Below are 18,552 nucleotides of genomic sequence, written 5' to 3' on the forward strand. Positions count from 1 at the left end.
GGAAATAATTAAAATAAATACTTGGTCGTCCTTTGAAGATCGATGGTCTATCCTCCTAACCTAGGAGTTCTTATTTTTATTTTATTTTATTGTATTTTTGTCTCTTAAATTAGTGATGGTCCTCCTCCTGCCTATGATTATGATTATAATTTATATATATGAAACAAGGATGTTGGGACTTCGTTTTCATGCAGCAGATTGTTACGGGATTCATTCATATTTTTAAAATTCCACTCCTATTCTTTGTTTCGACAGTCAACTATCTCTTTCTTTCTTAATGTGTTGCACGCAAATTGTTATTTCCCACTTATTATTTATAATTCATTTAAAAAGAAAAAAAAACTATAATCTCTATTTATATAAACGTGAGTTAAGCTAATTGACTAATGTAATATGCCCTCCTTCTTGCACCCAAAGTTTGATCCCCTTCCCCGTGCGTTAGTATATATGGCTTTGTCGATAAATTAAAAAAAAAAAAAAGACTCTTTATCTCTCTCATTTTTCCCTTTCATACTTGGGCTTTGTTGTTTCAAAAATTATTCGGGCCCAAGTTTCAGCACTGGCTCAAACGCACGGGCCTGAGCAATTCCCCAAGGCCCATATGTAGTAACAAAACGCCAGGACGCGCCAAAACAAATAAGAACCGTAGGAGCGGTCGTTCCGCCGCCATAAATTAACTGGTTTTCAAAAACTGAAAAATTTGCTGAGAAAATTAAAAATAGAAGAACAAAGTGATGAGGATGATGATGATGAAGGTCATCTCTACCGTACATGGGCAAATACCCAGAACGCGTTTACTTCAATGGCGGTCTGCAACCCATACTATATATCAATTACCATCTTCAGAACCACCTGACCTTTCTGAAACCCTAGCCTCCACGCGCTCAGTGTTTTCAAACCCATGCTTTAATCTCCTCGTTTTGTGCAGGAACATCGATTCCCTCAAGAAAGTCCATAGCTTGCTCGTCCTACACGGCCTCTCCGACGATCTTCTTTGTCGTACTAAACTGATTAGCTTATACGGTTCATTTGGGTACGTCAAATGTGCCCGGTTGTTGTTCGATCAAATGCCAAGCCCGGATTTTTATTCGTGGAAGGTGATGCTGAGGTGGTACTTTATGCACAACTTGTATGCAGAGGTTATGGGGTTCTATACCCGTATGAGAATATGCGTCAGAGAACATGACAACGTTGTTTTCTCGATTGTTCTGAAGGCTTGTAGTGAATTGCGGGACTTCAATGAGGGGAGAAAGGTGCATTGCCAGATTGTTAAGGTGGCCAGTCCTGATAGTTTTGTGTTGACGGGTTTGGTGGATGTGTACGCAAAGTGTAGATGGATTGAGTGTTCTCGTGCGGTCTTTGATGGAATTGTTGATAGAAATGTGGTTTGCTGGACTTCAATGATTGTGGGGTATGTGCAAAACGATTGTCCCCAAGATGGCTTGGTCTTGTTCAATAGGATGAGAGAGGAGTTGATTAAAGGGAACCAATTCACGTTAGGGAGCGTGCTTACGGCGTGTACAAAGTTAAGAGCTTTACATCAGGGAAAGTGGATTCATGGACATTTGATTAAAACTGGTATTGAAGCTAGCTCTTTCTTGGTGACATCTCTTCTCGACATGTATGTCAAGTGTGGCAACATCAGAGATGCTCGTTCTATATTTGATGAGCTCCCTGCAATCGATCTTGTATCATGGACAGCAATGATTGTTGGGTACACTCAAAGTGGGTGCCCAGATGAGGCCTTGAAGTTGTTTACGGATGAGAAATGGGTTGGTCTCTTGCCCAATTCTATCACCACTGCAAGTGTGCTTTCATCTTGTGCACAGTCAGGTAATTTGAATTTGGGAAGGTCAATCCATGGTCTTGGGATTAAACTCGGGTTGGAAGACTCTACTGTCAGAAATGCTCTAGTGGACATGTATGCAAAATGTCATATGATTGGTGATGCTCGTAACATCTTTGAAACAATCTTGGACAAGAATGTCATTGCTTGGAATTCAATTATTTCTGGGTATTCCCAAAATGGGTCGGCATATGAAGCCCTCCAACTGTTTCATCAAATGAGATCAGAATCCTTCTCGCATGATGCTTTCACATTGGCAAGTGTCCTTTCAGCATGTACTACCCTTGGTTTTCTTTCAGTAGGTTCTTCGCTTCACGCTCACTCGATAAAGGATGGCCTGCTAACTTCAAATATCTATGGCGGCACTGCACTGTTAAACTTATACGCCAAGTGCGGGGATGCTGAATCTGCTCGTCTAGTTTTTGATGGAATGGGAGTGAAGAACACAGTCACGTGGAGTGCAATGATTGGTGGTTATGGAGTTCAGGGTGACAGCAGAGGTTCCCTAGCACTTTTTAGTGATATGTTGAAGAAGCATTTAGAGCCCACCGAAGTAATCTTCACGACATTGTTATCAGCTTGCAGCCATACAGGAATGGTTGAAGAAGGGCGGAGGTATTTTAATTCGCTGTCCCAGGACTATAACTTCAAGCCCTCTATGAAGCATTATGCATGTATGGTCGATCTATTGGCTCGTGCTGGCAAACTTGAAGAGGCCTTGGAGTTCATCGAGAGAATGCCAGTTCAGCCAGATGTTAGTTTGTTTGGGGCATTTCTCCACGGATGTGGACTCTATTCAAGATTTGATCTTGGCGAAGCCGCGATAAGAAGAATGCTAGAGTTGCATCCTGATGAGGCTTGCTACTATGTGCTAATGTCTAACCTGTATGCTTCGGATGGTAGATGGAGCCAGGTTAATCAGGTTAGAGAGTTAATGAAGCAGAGAGGATTGAGCAAGTCCCTTGCATATAGCCAAGTGGAGATGGATATCAGAAATGATATTGCACCTGTTAAAGTGGCATGTGTTGGTTAATCATATGGTACATTAGGCATGTCATTACAGTGTGGAGGTGGTGAAGACTAATGAGGTGTTGCACAAATGCTGCTCAGACCTAAATGTCACCGTTAAGGCCATTTTGGGTTGCCTACAGAAAAGCAGTCGAGCTTTGCTGACAGTCAATTTGCATCGGTGCCCTGCTCCCTCTTGATTTGGATGCTTACGATTTCATTCGTGGGAGCTCCATCCAAGGTTTGACGAAGGACAAAATTTTTGAAGTCCTAAGAGGCAGGTGCTTTCTCTGCAACCTCAACATGGTGTTTTTCTGGATGAAACGTTCACGAGTATGCTATAGATGACTTAACAAGACTGGGTTACCAGATCAAGCCATGAAGCTTTATGCTAATGTTGAAGCAAATACTTGAAGGCCAACGTACAAGAAGGCGTGCAGGTTGAGTGAGCCGAATTAGCCTGGGATCTGAGGGGGTTATGGTATGAAATGTGGATATGCGAATACTCTGTACCAGTTGACCACCAAAGAAAAAAGAAAAAGAATACTATGTATGTACCAAGTGTTTATATAATAGTTTCTTTTAATCCAGAAGTATAGCCTTGGCCAAAAAACAAAAACAAAAACAAACAAAAAAACCAAAATCAGGTTACAGTTTTGCTTGTTATTCTAGAAAACTTGACTTGACAATCTAATACAAAGTTATTAGGGTGCCTCCTCCCTGATAATGTAACATGCTAATATGCAAATGGATCTAAAGGCAAATATAACACTGAGAAGGCAATGGACTTGCCATTCTTAAGGCCGAAAATTTGCATTAAAGAAAAGAAAGAATACATTGTTCATGCAATGAGCTGAACAAACAAAATCATCAGCTAGGTCTTTTAAGCGTTATGTCAATGCTAATATACAAACTTATTAGGGAGCCTCCTCCCACATAATGTAACGTGCTAATATACAAAATCCTCAGCTAGGTCTTTTCTTCAAGTACTTTGGAGTTAGAAGCTCTGGTTGGGATAAAATTCGATGACAATACAATGAAGCATCCCCTGGGCATGCTGGCTGCCTGATCAAGTGGAGTGCCATAGAATTGGAGAAGCAAGCAGCAAAAGATAGAACCCAAAGGCGAACATATACTGAAACCATTCTTTTGTTCAGCTTATTGACCATCCGATGTTGTGTAACTACTGCTGTCATGTGCCACAATAAACTACAACCCTTGTGGGTGTTGAGCTCCAAAAATATAATGAACTGTACGTAAGACCTGTCTGATTTCCCCAGTGGAGTAACCAGAGCTACCTCAAAGATCCCCCAGCAACTGTGGTTCCCATTCAATTTCGTAGAAGGATTCAACTAGCTGAAATCTCTCATAGTGATCTGCCTGGGATTTTAGACACATACCATGAACCAGTAGCACTCACAAGCAAGGTGTTCTAGGAAATTAAAGTGTTGTTTCTGGAAATGGACCTGAACATAATTCCACAGAGAATATACTAGACTTGAACATACCAAATTCTACGTTATCCCTAGTTCGCGAGTGAGACTCTGAAAATTCTCCAGAAAACTGTAAATCTCCTTCATTTGGGGATGAGGGGTATCTCCAGCTCCAAATCTGTAAACTTGCCTATCCAGCTCAATTATACTGTATCCAGGGACCTTCCTCAGACCGATGCCTTTCATCATTAATCTCACATTTCCAAATTCATCCCAGTTCCCTCCTTCAGCATATATGTTAGAAAATAAGGTGTAGTATCCACTGTCATCTGTGCTGATATCTAAAAGGTCTGTTTCAATGCTTTTAATCATGTCCATCCTCTGGTGGATTCTACATCCATTAAGAAGGGCGCCCCATATGCTGGCATCTACGGAGAATGGCATTGATTTTATGATTTCATATGCTCCGGTGAGATCACCAGCTCGACTCAGAAGGTCAACTATACAAGCAAAATGTTCTGCGCTGGGCTCAATGCCGAAATCCCTCATTGATCTGAAATAGAACCTTCCTTTCTCGACAGCTCCTGCATGACTGCAAGCTGAAAGAATGTTCATGAAGGTAATCTCATTTGGTTGCATTCCTGTATCCCGCATTTGGGTAAAGATTGATATGGCAGCATTAATCTTGCCATGCATACCGTACCCGGCAATCATGACACTCCATGACACAACACTTCTTTCTTCCATCATGTCAAATACTACTTGAGCGGACCGAAGGTCTCCGCATTTGGCATACATATCAGTTAGAGCTGTATCAATATAGAGATCTTTTCCCAAACCATATGTTATGAGCTTGTGGTGAACCCATTTTCCCTTTTCTAGATAACCTAATTCGGAGCAAGCTTGAATGACACTTAAAATGGCGACTTCATTAATCTCGAGACAGTTCAAGAACATTTTATCAAAAAGACTAATCGCCATGACAGGGTCACCATTTTGAGAAAATCCGGAAATCATTGAATTCCATGTTATGACACCAAGGTGTTGAATCTTATCAAATATCATGTATGCTGAATCTACAAACCCACATTTTGAGTACATATCAATCAGTGAATTCAAGACAAACTCATCCAAATAGCCTCTTTTGATTATATGAACATGTATCTGATGCCCGAGTTCTAGTAAACCCACCTTTCCACAAGCTGAGAGAGCACTTGACATGCTGAAAGAATCTGGCATTAGTCCTTGGGTCTGCATCTGCACAAAGATTAGCAATGCCTCTCTCAACAAGCCTTTCTGGCAATAGCCTGAAATAATTGTGTTCCATGACACCACATTTCTCTCTCCAATTGTATTAAGAACTTTCTGACAATAGCTTAGTCCCCCAATTTCAGAGTACAATTCGAATAATGCGGATCCTAAAAAATCAAGGTCAGGGTCTAGAACGTTTCTAATAGCAAAGCAATGAACAGACCTCCCTTCTTTGTGCAAGTCTAACCTAATACAAGACCGCAGAACACTCATCAAGGTTACTGAATTGGGTTCCACTTTAGACTCTTGCATCTCAACAAAAGCGTCTAGTGCTTCTGAAAAATAACCAGCTTGATTGTAGGAGGAGATCATTGCAGTCCAAGATGCAGTGCGCCAATGAGTAACCCTACGAAAAATCCTTTCCACACTCTGCAAGTCACCACATTTACTGTACATTGAAATTAGAGAGTTTTCTAAAGCCCCATCACTTTTAATTCCCCTTCTGACAACATGACCATGTACTGACCTTGCTACTCTCAACCATGCCAACTCCCCACAAGCCTCAGCTACACCAAGCATTGTGACTGAATCCGATTCAACACCTTCGGAGACCATCCAACGGAACATCTCAAGCCCTTCACTTGCCTCTCCATTCTCCACTAAACACGAAATAATCGAACTCCACGACACCACATCTCTCATTGGCATTGCGTAAAACACCTTCCGAGCATTATCTAAGCAACGCAGTTCTCCATACAAACCAAGCAATGAGGTCTCAATCACCACATCAGAGTCAAACCCACATTTTATTATCCTCCCATGGACCTTCCCTCCAACACCCAGATCACCATATCCCGAACAAGCTCTCAAAATGGAAGGGAATATAAACCTGTTCATGCTGGTTACATGGTGCAACATTTTGTGATAGAGTGAAATGGCTTCTTGAAAGTAGTGATTCCACACAAGGCACTTCATAAGCACACCCCACATGAAAGCATCTGGCTTTGGGAAGGTTTCAAAAACTCGGGTTGAGGATTGGATGGAACCCATTTGGGCATAAGATTCGATGAGTTTGGTAGAGGCTTGTGGGTCTCTGTGGAGACCTGAAATTACGAGGTGGGCATGGAGTTGGGTGAGTGTTCTTAAGATGGTGCAGGACCTGAACAAGGGCATGTACAGGGTCATGGCTAAGCCTACGTGACATGGGACATATAAGACTGCATACGAAGAATCTCGAGAGAGAGAGAGAGAGAGAGCGTCTGTTACAAATGGGTGACGGAGGACTTTTAACACGCCGCGGCAAAAGATTTCTCAAGATATTGGGCCACTTGGACATAGTAGGCCTAAAGTCCACTCGGCATGGCACATGTTCCATTTTTTACTTTTGGTTTTGGGTAAATATAAATTTGTGAAAATTTCAAATGACGACAAAAAGTCGAACAGGGCAGAAGAAATTTCACAACATCGTAATCAATAGTGTAATGTTCTAAGGCTTCAGAGTGAGTAGGGTACAAACATATAGATACAGACCCCGTTGATTTCTGCACGTTTAATGATCTATCCACATTCTAATGAGTGGGGAAGCTATTCTCAATGTAAGGGGAAAAAGATGAAAAAAATATATTGATGGTCAGTATCTTATACAAGGTCTGTTGCTTGGATTTGTCTAAGCATCTAAGCATCACTTCCATGCCCTTCATCTAGTGGATCAAAGGGTATTTCATGTCGGGGTCTATTGTACTTCTCTCGCAATTGCTTGATCGGGATGAAATCCCCTGCGGCATCCATCCCATAGAATAAAAAGGAAATGTAGGGATGATCAAATCGATCCTGCAAGGTTAACAACAGAACAGACCAAATTAACAGGGGAATTTCTCATGTTACTCAAAGAGCAACCCAACTCAAAAAGAGGAAAGAATAGGCTCACAATGAAAAGAAAACAAAAGAAGGGGGGGTTTTCTACTCACCACATCTGGTTCGTCAGGGGCTAATAGATTCTCCTCAGAAACTGCAGAAAGAGAAGCTGATTACATGGGAAAAGAAACTTAAATCTGAGAAGGAATTGGGTCAAACAGCTGAGTATTACCATATGCCACCAGAAGGTTGGGGTCCGCATGTACATCAACCAAAACCTGACAAAAGATAAAGAAGAGATAATTGGAAATCATATCGCATGCAATGTTTGCTCACTCCCCCAAATCAGTCATATGGTAGAAAAGGGGATAGAGATAAAAGCAATCATTCAGATTGCATATTATAAATCACTGTTGCCATATCATTACTGTTGTTATTGTTGTTATACTAATTGATTTTAATAGATCATATCAGAGGCATATGTGGAGGTGCATAGTCATGAAGGGCTATAGATCAGATTTCAAACCTGATAAAATGGCTGATTAGAGCCCCGATGCAACTTTTCAACCTGTGCAGTTTCCATCCATGAACTTGATTCACAACACACGGGATCCATTCCACAAACCACTGCCCAGTAGCCTGAAAAAGTAACATAACATAAGATTTATGTAACAGAAGCTGGAAAGCAGGAAAAGAAACGAAGAAACACATAAAATCCAGTTGTACTTATTCCACGATGATTCTTCCAAGCAGCTACTTTTTAGACAGACTCTTCAAGGCTTTTGCAGTGAATTGCCTAGCAATCGCTCAAATTCATAAAATTCAACTACCTAAACATGCTCCCAAAGTCTACAACTGAGAAGCATTCCTTTTACAGACTACTTAACATACCAAAAATTTTATGCCTCACTCTCTGTCCCAAACGAAAGGAATAATTTGCATTTTCATGTGCCAAAGCTTTTGCGGATGCAGCCAGTGATTCTGCCTCCAGTTCAGATATTGCATCCCGTAGCTTGGCTGCTAATGCATAATTCTCACTCTCAATTGCCTTCTGCAAGTCTGCGCTGTAAGAAAAGACAAAGAAGCAGTCTACTTTAATGTTTAGTTGACCCCATATGCCAAAAGAATTGAAGGGTCGAAAGACAGGTAGAAGGAAGAAACATATAAATTGCACCTTTCTCACTGAATTAAAACCTTAATTGGATAAAATATGGCAAACATTGCTGCGTACCGTAACCGAATGATACTTATAGCCTTATCTTGAGCTTCACTCTTTGGAGACGATCCCCTTTTTGCCTCTTGCTGCCTAATAACCTCAGCTTCAACCTTACAAAAAGAACGCTTATTAGGCTAGCTGGAGTTCATTTCATTCTCCATTTAGACATGTTGGTATGGAACACAAGACCCCAAAAGATTACATGCCAACGATCCTTTTCAAAGGCCAAGAAATCAGCTAGCATAGATCATGTTTACAAAACTTTCTGGTTTTTGTAATGTTATTAAAAGTAATCTGAAGTTTCGTCAGTGTGGTTCATAGAAAGCTAGGAACACTAAACCTGCATTAAAAATTGAGACTGTTTCTCAAGATTTTGTTAAGGCCTAAAAGGTCTTCCTTCGTATTCTTTGCCTTTTGTTTTTGGAGCTCAAAGACAGTTATAGTAGAAAAATTGATATTTCAAAACAAGCCATGCCAGACCTGGTTAGCATATCGCTTAAAATCAGGATGAAAGATCTAACCTCAGTCAGCTTGTTTCTTAGTTGTTGTGCAATATCATACTGTTCCGTGTTCAAAGCATACTGCCAACGCATCCCCAAAAAAGCAAATTCTTGTTAGACAAACAAAATAGAGAGAAATGCCATACCCTAATATAAAATTTAAACTATGAAAGGAATCCCATCGAACCTGAACTCGAGTTGCCAGGTCCAGCTGGAAAAAGAATATCAAAATATCCTCATTAGCAGTCTCGCTTTGCTCTGAGCTTGCATTCAACCCTTGATCACCCCTTTTAAACAGCCACCCAGCTTCCACCCTCATGTTCCTTTGTTTTAACATATTGGGGTTACCTCTTAAGACTAAGCCTTGATGACACAGATGCCAGATACCATGCCTTTCAATAACAGAGCTTAGCTGGGTTTTCCTCATTAGTTTGAAATGCTTCCTCCACGAAGGCATTGATCCACAGAAGGCACCATTACGGGACGTAGTTAGAGTGTTCAGTGACAGACCTTGCACCATTTTGCTTTCTGAGCAATTAGATACTCTTTACAAAATACTACCTTTCTTCTTCCACACTTGTGTTCAGAAATATCAGCATCTACAATGTTCAGTAAGTCCTATTAAAATTGTAAACGTTATACTTGAACCAAATCTCTAACAACAAATCTTTCAAGCATGCAACACCAAGAAATAAACTACTGGCTATGTGAAACAAACACAACTGCAAAATGAGTTTTACTCAAACTAACACATTTTGGTCCAACATTCAACTTCCAAGTATTCAAACCGGAAGTGAAAATAATCACATATACCCAGTTGAAGACTCTTATCAAAAGCTTATCTTTCTGTAAATTATCCCATTAAATCCTCAATAATTGGGTTCTAAAATTACCAGAGCAATTCTAAAAGCAAACCAAATCGATTAGCTTGAGTCTTTCCCGTCAAATAGAATTAACAATGAAGAACATGAGAGTATGTAAGAGGATAGCTCACCGGAGAGTAGCCACAGAAAGCAAAGAAGAAGCAAACTTGGTTGGGTTCGTCTTCGTCTGCCAGATTTTATATAAACAATTTCCAAAATGTATAAATTAGTGTGTGGAACGGTTTCAAGCTGAGTCGCACTTTCGTCTGCGTCGCGGATTACGATACGAACTGTGTTTCTCTGGAAAATAACCGCTAGACTTGGAGAGAACCAAGAGGAGAAATATCCGAAGACTTTTTTTCCTCAATAGTAAATTTTATATTTATTTTTGCTTAATTAATTAATAGATTTTATATTAATTGTACGACTTTTTTCTGAGTTTTTCATCGCTTAAACTCGAAATTCATTTTACAAATGGTTTATGAGAAATTGAGCAACTATTTTTTTCTTTTTCTTTGTAATAAGTTTTCCCCCCTGTCCTGGCACTTTGAGAAATTTTTAATTTAGGTTTTTTTGGGGAAAAAGAAAAAGAAGGTTGGCAGAAAACAGGAAAGCCTGAGCACCGTGTTCAAAAGATCGCATGGTAACTGGTTGATTTGCAGGCTACAAAAATGCACAAGCAACTTCCTTGAAATTGTTTTTCACAAAAAGCTCATACCAACTTACATTTTATTGATGACTTGTCCAAGATAATACAAGAAAGAATATTAATATTTATTACTTTCCATCTTTAGATACAAACAGATCATTGCTTCAGAAAATAGAAGGAAAAAACTGTTTAAAAAAAAATTTAACTTTTTTTCTACACGAGACAAAATCAACTCCCATCTAACTATAAGATATAAGAAAATAAAATATAATCAAGAAATCACAAGCCATGGATCTCCTTCAGTGCCTGCCCGATGGAACCGTGTGTGTGATGCTATGGTCGATGATACACATACTTTGTTCTTGGGTCCACAATAAGACCCTTCCCACCATTGACTTCTAAATCGTGCCTGCATTGATTATGGTCACCAAAATCATCAGAATCAAACCTCTGTTTACATTTTATTACAATCATTGCATACTGGGAAATTGGGAATTTTAAATCCAAGTTGCTATAAAAATTGGAGTGGGGTAAGTGGGTGAAGGAACACAGAAACTCAACTGGAAAACAAAGTCAGGGATGGTCAACTGCTCACGAGGAACATATCTGAAGAGCTGCAGTAATCTATCTACATATACCACTTTCTTCCAGACCTAGAAACAAAAGTTAGAATGACATTCACTTGAAGCAGGCTTTTTAAGTGATATGAAGTGGTCTTATTGAATAATGATCACAAAGAAAGTTAGGCATACCAAATTGTCCACAAACAATTGCAGAGCAAATATTGCAGCCTTCAGTCCAAAAGTTGGGTGAAGGACATATATTGCCTATATAAAGAAGATAAAGATCAGAGAGATGATGGCAGATATAGAATTGCTGAAGTACTTGGGCAAACTCAGTGGTACCTACATGCAGATTACGTTGGTGTTTACGACCAAGTATTTGTTGTACTCTTCTCATCCACCCCAAGTCTGGCTGACTGCAATACATGCAGGAAATGAAACCGAACTAGTTACAGATATTTACATATAAGCTTTTCAGGTACAGTTTTATCACTTCACTTGTATTCAAAGTTAGAAATTAAACTCCACCGGACAAGTTCACATGGAGCGGAAGTATAGATTAGAATAAAAAGGCTTATAACTAGTATAGTATTTGTTTTTCCTTATGTTTTTTTTCTTTTGGGCGAATGACCCTTAGAATTGTTTCAAGCTTTGCAAACTTAACTATGAAGAACTTACAGCTGTAAAGATGCTGCCGAATGGAAGTATACAATAGTATAAGGCTTCTGTATTATAGGTTCAAATTCCTGTAAATCAATAAACAAGATAGATATCTGAGCACCAAGAACCATAACTACCAAAGATACAAAAGCTCCATCATATATCCAGATTAAAACAAATTTTAATGTTGTACTACCTTAACAACATAGTGTATAAATCGTTCTAGATCAAGACATCGTAAAAGAAAATGTGCCCCCACAACTACCATTACAGGACGACCCTCGCTGTCAACCCCACCTCGGTAACTGAAATATATAGAAAAAATAGACATTAAATTTAATATAAACTGCAACACAAGACACTTATTAACACCCTTCCCTTCTGCTCCACATGATTTCAAGACAAATTATAATAATAATTAAAATTTATAAATCTCATAGAAGGGTTCATAACATTTTTAGATTCAACCACCATTAGGTAGCAACATATCAACATTTGTATTGTTTTAACAACACAAAACCACCTCCTGTTCTTTGTGTATGAGATATGAAAACAAATAACAGAAGAGCTACTAATAACAAGGGAAAATTAGAATGCAAAGCACTTTATAAATTAGTAGCTGTCCAGGAGTGAAAATTACAAGCTGAAGACTCCACAACTGCCACTGAGTTAAAGATGAAAGAGTTATAAAGCTTACACAATTTTCATTTCTGCAATTTCGGAAAGATGAAGAGAATTTGCTTTAGCAAGGTATCTTGAATGAAGTGAGTATTCTTCTGCAGCAGACAATGGAGGTCCACCAAGGTCACCAAACCCAAGCATTTTAGCACAATTCCATCCACCTTGTGCTTGAGCAGTTTTCTCCCATTGTTCCTTGCGTCTCTGATCTGGATCTTTTATTAAGGACATGAAAGCAGGATCCAGAAATGAATCCAAATATGATGAATTCCTATATAACAGCCCTTCAGCATGTCAGTTAATGATTTAAACCAAAACAGCTAATGATAGTGTTATATCTAGCAAAAGGAACCATAAGCTTGATAACAACAACAACAAAGAACATAATTGCACAGCACATGTATGAATACATTGATATGTGTACATGGAATTCTTTGACAGCTTTCTACAGTGAGCATTTTGTAAGCATTTCTTTTGGTATTACTAAAGAAACTGCTCTAAGTTTTGCTATAAAATGTAAACTACTTCTAATTGAGTCATTGACTAACCTTCTTACCAAGCCGACATCACTCACAGGAAGATCAACTGGAGCCTTAGGAGGCTTTGGAATATTCTTCTTGGGCAAAGGCTTTATTCTGATTTTGCGCTCATCTATAATTGTCTCACCATTTTCATCACCTACATCTGCAGGAAGCTTCGACATGGCAACCTCCTCTTCAAGTTTGTCTCGGGGAAAGTAAAGCGGAAGCAATCTAAATTGGAAAAAGGTGAAGGGGAATGAGACGGTAAAACTAAGAGTTGATTTTATTAGTGTAAATCATGGTTGAAGTATCACAATTCACATGTATTCCATAAATAAATAGCTATATTAATTAACCTTTTGTATATCTCTGTATCAGTTGATGTGGTGGTGCAAAAAACAACAGCTGCGATTTTATCTTTCTGCTTCTCCAGAAACCGCCGCACAGTCCCTGAACATAAGCACACATAGATGAGGCGGAGAATAAAGGATGAAAGAAATACATTCAATCTTCCGAAAACATAATTATCCAAGAGCAATTAAAACGTGGATGCATATACATGAACAGAAATTTGAGTGATCCAGCATTCATACAAATAGGCATGCATATTGTATGTATCAATTCTGAAACATGTAAGAAAATAACTCACTTATTGCTACATGGGCAGCTGGCTCCCGAGGGTAGTTCTTAGCCTCTGTATATATACAGCCCATTGCAATGCTACAATTATGTTGGCCAAGCAAAGTAAGCTCCACACTTTAAAAGGAACAGAACAAAAGGGAAAGAAAAGAGAAGCACAATAAATTAAAATACTAAGAAGAAAAATGCACCTTTGCAGTCCATTTTCAATGAGAAGTTCAAGGCAAGAACGATAGCAGTGGCTCAGAGCATTTTCTGCAGCAGTATGGTATTTCACTGCATACTTAGGACCAACAGTATGGATAACTCTCCTGGATAAATTCACAAGGAAAGAAACATTATTCACTTAGGCAAGAATGTTGTCTGCAGCGTGAATGCACATTGAGCTTTCCATATGAAAACAGCATTAATATACCCACCTAGCTGGGAGGTCGTATGCTTTAGTAACCTTTGCCATTCCTGTTCTACATCCACCCTGCCAACAAACAAAGGTAAATCAAATCAGTTGAATCTTGATATTAATCAATTACGACAGAACACCAGCCAGAAAGCTTTAATTAATGGTTCACATAAAATATACATAACCTATGACATTGAAAATGTTTGTAGTATCCTATTCAACATCTTCAATTTTACACATAAATCTGTATTTACATGGCATTTCAAATATCAAGGACAGTATGTCTGAAGACAACATTCTAGCGCTAATAAGTAAACACAAAATAATTCAGTACAGCAATGGCTAAAAAACAATGAATAACTAGCACACCAGTGCTGCACATTCTTCTGCAAGACCAGGTCCAGCTGCAGCATGCAAACCAGGGCTGCAATGTGCCTCATCCATGTTCTGTAAATTGTCCAATTGAAACGAATGTCAGACTAGTAGAATTTGTGAGCCCCATGTCTATTGACAATGTAACCAGGTTTAAATATCATGAAGTTTCTCATTCCCAATAATCCACATTTACAATGTTCTGTCAAGGATTTATCATCATAATCTAGTGCTCACCTCATTTGTAGAATTCACGACAGCATCAACTTCCAGATTCCATGGGTTCCCTCTCCACAGATATATCTTCGAATTAATTTCATGGTCAACGGGAAATCTTGAGACTATCCAACTGCTACTGCTCTCCGCTCCAGATTGAGAAGTTAAGGGGTCAGGAAAATATTTATTTGAAAACGAAGGATCTTCATTGTCATATTCCAAGGAAGAACGATGATCTGCATTGCTCCATCGAGGAACTTGATCCAAACTGACAACACAATCCCCACTATCAGTTGGAGATCCACCCCGGGTTGCAGTGGTGGCTGTGGCCACAGTCCGGTACATTTTTGTGACTCTGAATTACAGTCACAGTCCCGTAGCGAAAAGCACTACTATCTATACACCAGAACTTTCAAAATTCAAGCTTCAACTGCCACATGAATCTACAATGCTAACCCAAACTAATCACACAGAATTCCCCTGAAATAAGCCATGTGACAATCACATCTCTATACAAATAAGATCATGATTTTCAACAAAGCTACACAATTTATCCAAGAAATGAACTTTCATATAACCCACGAAAACCCTTACCTAAGTTTCCCAATTACAATTCCGCGCGTAATCTCAACCAAATAATCTCCTTTTCTTCCTTCTTTCTTTTATCTTGGCTAAGAAACCCAAATTCAAATTTTCTGCACAAGCAAGCTCTTACAGCACCACAGGAACAAATTGAGAGCAGCTCAATTTCTTAGCAATTCTCGTTTGGTAGTTGAGGAACTGTAGGAGAATTAAATGAATTCAATTCTCCATTACATAGAACCAAGGGGCCTGGATATCCAACCCTAGTCTGAAATTTTCGGAGCAAATGAAAATGAAAATCAAAGAAAAAAATATAAAAAGAGGAAGAAAATCCTAAAATTCGTGGAGGAAGGGAAAGAGAGGAAGTACCTGCGAGAAGAAAGAGAGAGAGACAGCTATTATTGCTGGGGTCGCTGAGCTTGCAAAGGACATTTCATTTGGGCTCTGCCCAGGAATAGGAATAGATTATAGGATACACACAAATTATTAGCTAGTATTTTTATATTCTTTTATTGGACTTTTCATTTCGTATTTTTGTCTTTTGTCTTCATTGACTTGGAATATCGGAAGCACCCCTTCATCTTTCCTAAAATTCCAGACCCGCCATTCTTATATTTAAAAATGAAAATAATTATTTTCTTTTGGTTGAATTAAATTATTAACTTAAATCTTTGTTTAGGCTTGAGTAAACAAATTTTGGCGGATTAATTATCCTTTGGTAATTCTTTTTCAAAACCAATTTGTGTGACATGACATGTATATTCTTTATATATTTTTTAATGTTTCCTTGGGTCGGGTGTGCGATTTTGATGCAAAAGTAGCAAATCCACATCACTATGCATAGAAATCATAAGTTTAATTGTCCGGTTCTGCCTTTGGCACTTTGTTAATTAATATGGTAAACCTGCAGTTACTTTTTTTGTTTAGATTTTCAATAATATTTTCATTTACAGGTGTGACCAGGGGCGGAGCCACAGTGCGGTCAGTGGGGTCGCACGACCTCTTGGAAGCCATGGAAATTGGCTTAGGGGTCCCTTGGAGCTGGGGGAGAGACCCCTTGGAACTGCACACCAGGTGCTCGATGCTTCTCCTGAGGAAGAAATAAGCTGCGTAAGGAAGAAGAAGAGAAGTGTTGTTCTGTTTTTTTTTAAAACTTCCTGGGCAAAATGACGTCGTTTTGACCCAAGAAGTTTTTAAAATAACCTGGCCCAGCAACTCCCCCCAAACCCACCCGATACTTAACTCATAAAACCCCCAAATTCTATATTTTCTACACTAGGTTCCCAACTCAATCTCCCACCCCCACCCCCAAACCCTCAACATAGCTGCAAAGGTTCAAAGCTGCGTTTGGAGCCTCATTTATTTGGCTTGTGGGCTTGACTTACTTCACCAGGTTTTCATTCTCTTCCCTCTCCATCTCTGATTTTATAAATTTATTGTTCTTAGTGTACTTAAACCTCTGTGCTACATTCTTTTATTAATTTTTGAGGAATTTAATCTTTTGGGTCATTATATAATGGGGTTTTTTGTGTTTCTAGGAGGTGGAGATCTTTGTGATTCTAGCTGGTGGTGTGGAAAAGCTCATATTCAAGTAATTTTTAAACTCTAAATCTCTAATTGATGATAATGCCTAATATTTTTATTGGATAATGATTTATTGGATTGGATGAATATTGATGATTTTGTGTGTGCATGATTTATTGGATTGGATAACTATAGATGATTATTTGATTTGTTGGAATTTAGGGTTTATGATTAATTTTGTGATGGACTTTTTGTCATCCCTCTGTTTATTTATTTGTCTTAATAAAATTTGTTTCTTTTAAAAAATTGATTGACTGTTTGGTTTGATTAATTCATGTGTAGAATTATAGAACAACAAGAGAAAAGTAATAGAAAATTATCTTTTAGTGTGTTATTTTCATCTTTAAAAAAATATCCGAACTTTTACACTAAGACCCCTTGGAGTAACAATCCTGGCTCCGCCACTGGGTGTGACATGTGTAATGTGATGATGGTTACACGAATAAAAGTAGTACTTGAGGAATTAGGAATTTTTTTAGTGAAGTTGCAATTTTGGAAGTCTAAATGTTTTATAATTAAAAAAAAATGACAACCAAATATCCTTATAATTGAAACAAGAAGGGTCTTAGGCCTATGATTATGACTAATTGACTATAATATATCAATTAATATAGAAATAAATATCAATTAATCAATTAATTTAATGAAAATTAATATCAAATAATTAATTAAATAAGCAAATCATAATGGATTGTACCTTGATTCATGCGTCGCGCAATCTCTTCCTCCTCGAGTTTGCTACTAATCATATGAATACAACATAGAGAGCCAAATAAAAAATATATTATTTTAAAATAAATAAATAAATAAAATTGGCATTTGCTTAAGAAGGAAAAAAAAAAAACAAAGCATCATACTTACTTTGGAGTTGTGCAATTGGTGTTTGTTCCTTAAAAAAAAAGTTTGCTCAAAATTGGCTTTAATAAAATTGGTGTTAATCCTTTATAACGATAACTCCTCCCAATCCCCCATAAGAGCATTTCCAGCAAGGGGACCAAGGGGAGGGCTGGGTGGGGGTGTTTAGGCCCAAAATGGTGTTTCCAGCAACAAAACAAGCCCCGGGCAGATGGTGGGACCCAGCAATCTGGGTTGGCCCGAGCTCCAGCCAGAGTTTTGGTGCTGACGTCAGCCCTGGCGTTCAAATTTCGCGCCAATGTTAAAAAAAATTTGAACGCGCCGCTACAGTGCCGCCAACGGCTCTCAGCCACGTGTCGCGTTCTGGGCTCTTCGATCAGAATTTTTCCTTCAATCCAACGACAGCCAATTTTTGTGCAATAAAAAAATGAAAAAAAATCAAATTAAAAAAAAAAAAAAAACCCAAAAATTTTGAATTTTTTTTTCTATAAATACCTATAAAAATTCTGAAATTTGAAACCGAAAATTTTATCCGATTATGAGATATGAATTTTATAATAAATATTGACAAGTACAAACCCAAAAATCTTATCTGAAAATATTGTCAAAATTAATTGTTTAGGTAAAAAAATATGTGAAAAAAATAAAAAAATGAATAATATTTGCCATTTGCCATGGCAACTGCTGGAAACACACAATGCTTTTTGCAAGGGCAGCCACTATTCATGTGAATAGTAGCTGCCCTAGTCCCCCCTTGTCATGGCAAGGGTTTCATTGCTGGAAGTGCTCTAAATAAGGAATTGTGCAATGTATGAGTTTACTTTTTTTTTTTAAATTTAATTTGTTTAAAAAAAGAAGAACA

General features: G+C 38.4%; 4 protein-coding genes across 7 annotated transcripts; 1 reads left to right on the forward strand and 3 right to left on the reverse strand.

Annotated features, from left to right (window-relative positions):
• Positions 1-657: 657 nt before the first annotated feature.
• Positions 658-3,422, forward strand: LOC110751283 (Pentatricopeptide repeat (PPR) superfamily protein). Its single transcript, XM_021951723.2, has one exon. The coding sequence runs from the start codon at positions 735-737 to the stop codon at positions 2,877-2,879; it is 2,145 nt and encodes a 714-aa protein (XP_021807415.2). The 5' UTR covers positions 658-734; the 3' UTR covers positions 2,880-3,422.
• A 144-nt stretch (positions 3,423-3,566) lies between these two features.
• LOC110751282 (Tetratricopeptide repeat (TPR)-like superfamily protein) lies at positions 3,567-6,848 on the reverse strand. The gene has a single exon (XM_021951722.2). It carries the CDS (start codon positions 6,721-6,723, stop codon positions 4,369-4,371), a length of 2,355 nt encoding a protein of 784 aa, XP_021807414.2. The 5' UTR covers positions 6,724-6,848; the 3' UTR covers positions 3,567-4,368.
• Positions 6,849-6,960: 112 nt separating this feature from the next.
• Positions 6,961-10,283, reverse strand: LOC110751435 (uvrB/uvrC motif-containing protein). 2 transcript variants are annotated; one of them, XM_021951908.2, is made up of 9 exons: positions 10,103-10,283; positions 9,296-9,707; positions 9,130-9,189; positions 8,624-8,718; positions 8,284-8,456; positions 7,919-8,031; positions 7,625-7,670; positions 7,506-7,546; positions 6,961-7,368 (listed from the first exon to the last, which is right to left on the reverse strand). In XM_021951908.2, exons 2-9 carry the CDS (start codon positions 9,626-9,628, stop codon positions 7,213-7,215), a joined length of 1,017 nt encoding a protein of 338 aa, XP_021807600.1. In that variant the 5' UTR covers positions 9,629-9,707; positions 10,103-10,283; the 3' UTR covers positions 6,961-7,212. The 2 variants fall into 2 exon arrangements, with proteins under 2 accessions (XP_021807600.1, XP_021807599.1); XM_021951907.2 differs by having other exon boundaries at positions 9,296-9,726.
• A 438-nt stretch (positions 10,284-10,721) lies between these two features.
• On the reverse strand, positions 10,722-15,761 carry LOC110751362 (appr-1-p processing enzyme family protein). Of its 3 annotated transcripts, none has more exons than XM_021951814.2 (16): positions 15,621-15,761; positions 15,264-15,519; positions 14,691-15,149; positions 14,451-14,528; positions 14,101-14,156; positions 13,873-13,992; positions 13,692-13,762; positions 13,399-13,492; positions 13,070-13,273; positions 12,541-12,792; positions 12,040-12,148; positions 11,862-11,929; positions 11,530-11,599; positions 11,373-11,447; positions 11,182-11,264; positions 10,722-11,029 (listed from the first exon to the last, which is right to left on the reverse strand). In XM_021951814.2, exons 3-16 carry the CDS (start codon positions 15,012-15,014, stop codon positions 10,954-10,956), a joined length of 1,680 nt encoding a protein of 559 aa, XP_021807506.1. In that variant the 5' UTR covers positions 15,015-15,149; positions 15,264-15,519; positions 15,621-15,761; the 3' UTR covers positions 10,722-10,953. The 3 variants fall into 3 exon arrangements, with proteins under 3 accessions (XP_021807506.1, XP_021807505.1, XP_088108892.1); XM_021951813.2 differs by having other exon boundaries at positions 11,182-11,273; XM_088252766.1 differs by lacking the exon at positions 15,621-15,761 and having other exon boundaries at positions 11,182-11,273; positions 15,264-15,611.
• Positions 15,762-18,552: the final 2,791 nt, after the last annotated feature.

Source organism: Prunus avium, chromosome 1 (assembly GCF_965620075.1).
Source record: "Prunus avium chromosome 1, drPruAviu1.hap1.1, whole genome shotgun sequence".
In the NCBI taxonomy this organism is placed as follows: Eukaryota; Viridiplantae; Streptophyta; class Magnoliopsida; order Rosales; family Rosaceae; genus Prunus; species Prunus avium.

Bases quoted from the DNA above. Each gene is read 5' to 3' on its own strand.
- LOC110751283 (XM_021951723.2), top strand. From the start codon at position 735: ATGAGGATGATGATGATGAAGGTCATCTCTACCGTACATGGGCAAATA.
- LOC110751282 (XM_021951722.2), bottom strand. From the start codon at position 6,723: ATGACCCTGTACATGCCCTTGTTCAGGTCCTGCACCATCTTAAGAACA.
- LOC110751435 (XM_021951908.2), bottom strand. From the start codon at position 9,628: ATGGTGCAAGGTCTGTCACTGAACACTCTAACTACGTCCCGTAATGGT. The intron at 8,457-8,623 runs GTACGCAGCAAT...CTTTTCTTACAG, and splicing joins ATAAGTATCATTCGGTTACG to CGCAGACTTGCAGAAGGCAA. The intron at 7,671-7,918 runs GTTTGAAATCTG...ATCTTTTGTCAG, and splicing joins CTAATCAGCCATTTTATCAG to GTTTTGGTTGATGTACATGC.
- LOC110751362 (XM_021951813.2), bottom strand. From the start codon at position 15,014: ATGTACCGGACTGTGGCCACAGCCACCACTGCAACCCGGGGTGGATCT. The intron at 13,274-13,398 runs GTTAATTAATAT...TTTCCAATTTAG, and splicing joins GATACAGAGATATACAAAAG to ATTGCTTCCGCTTTACTTTC. The intron at 12,149-12,540 runs GTAAGCTTTATA...TATATATTTCAG, and splicing joins ATTGCAGAAATGAAAATTGT to TTACCGAGGTGGGGTTGACA.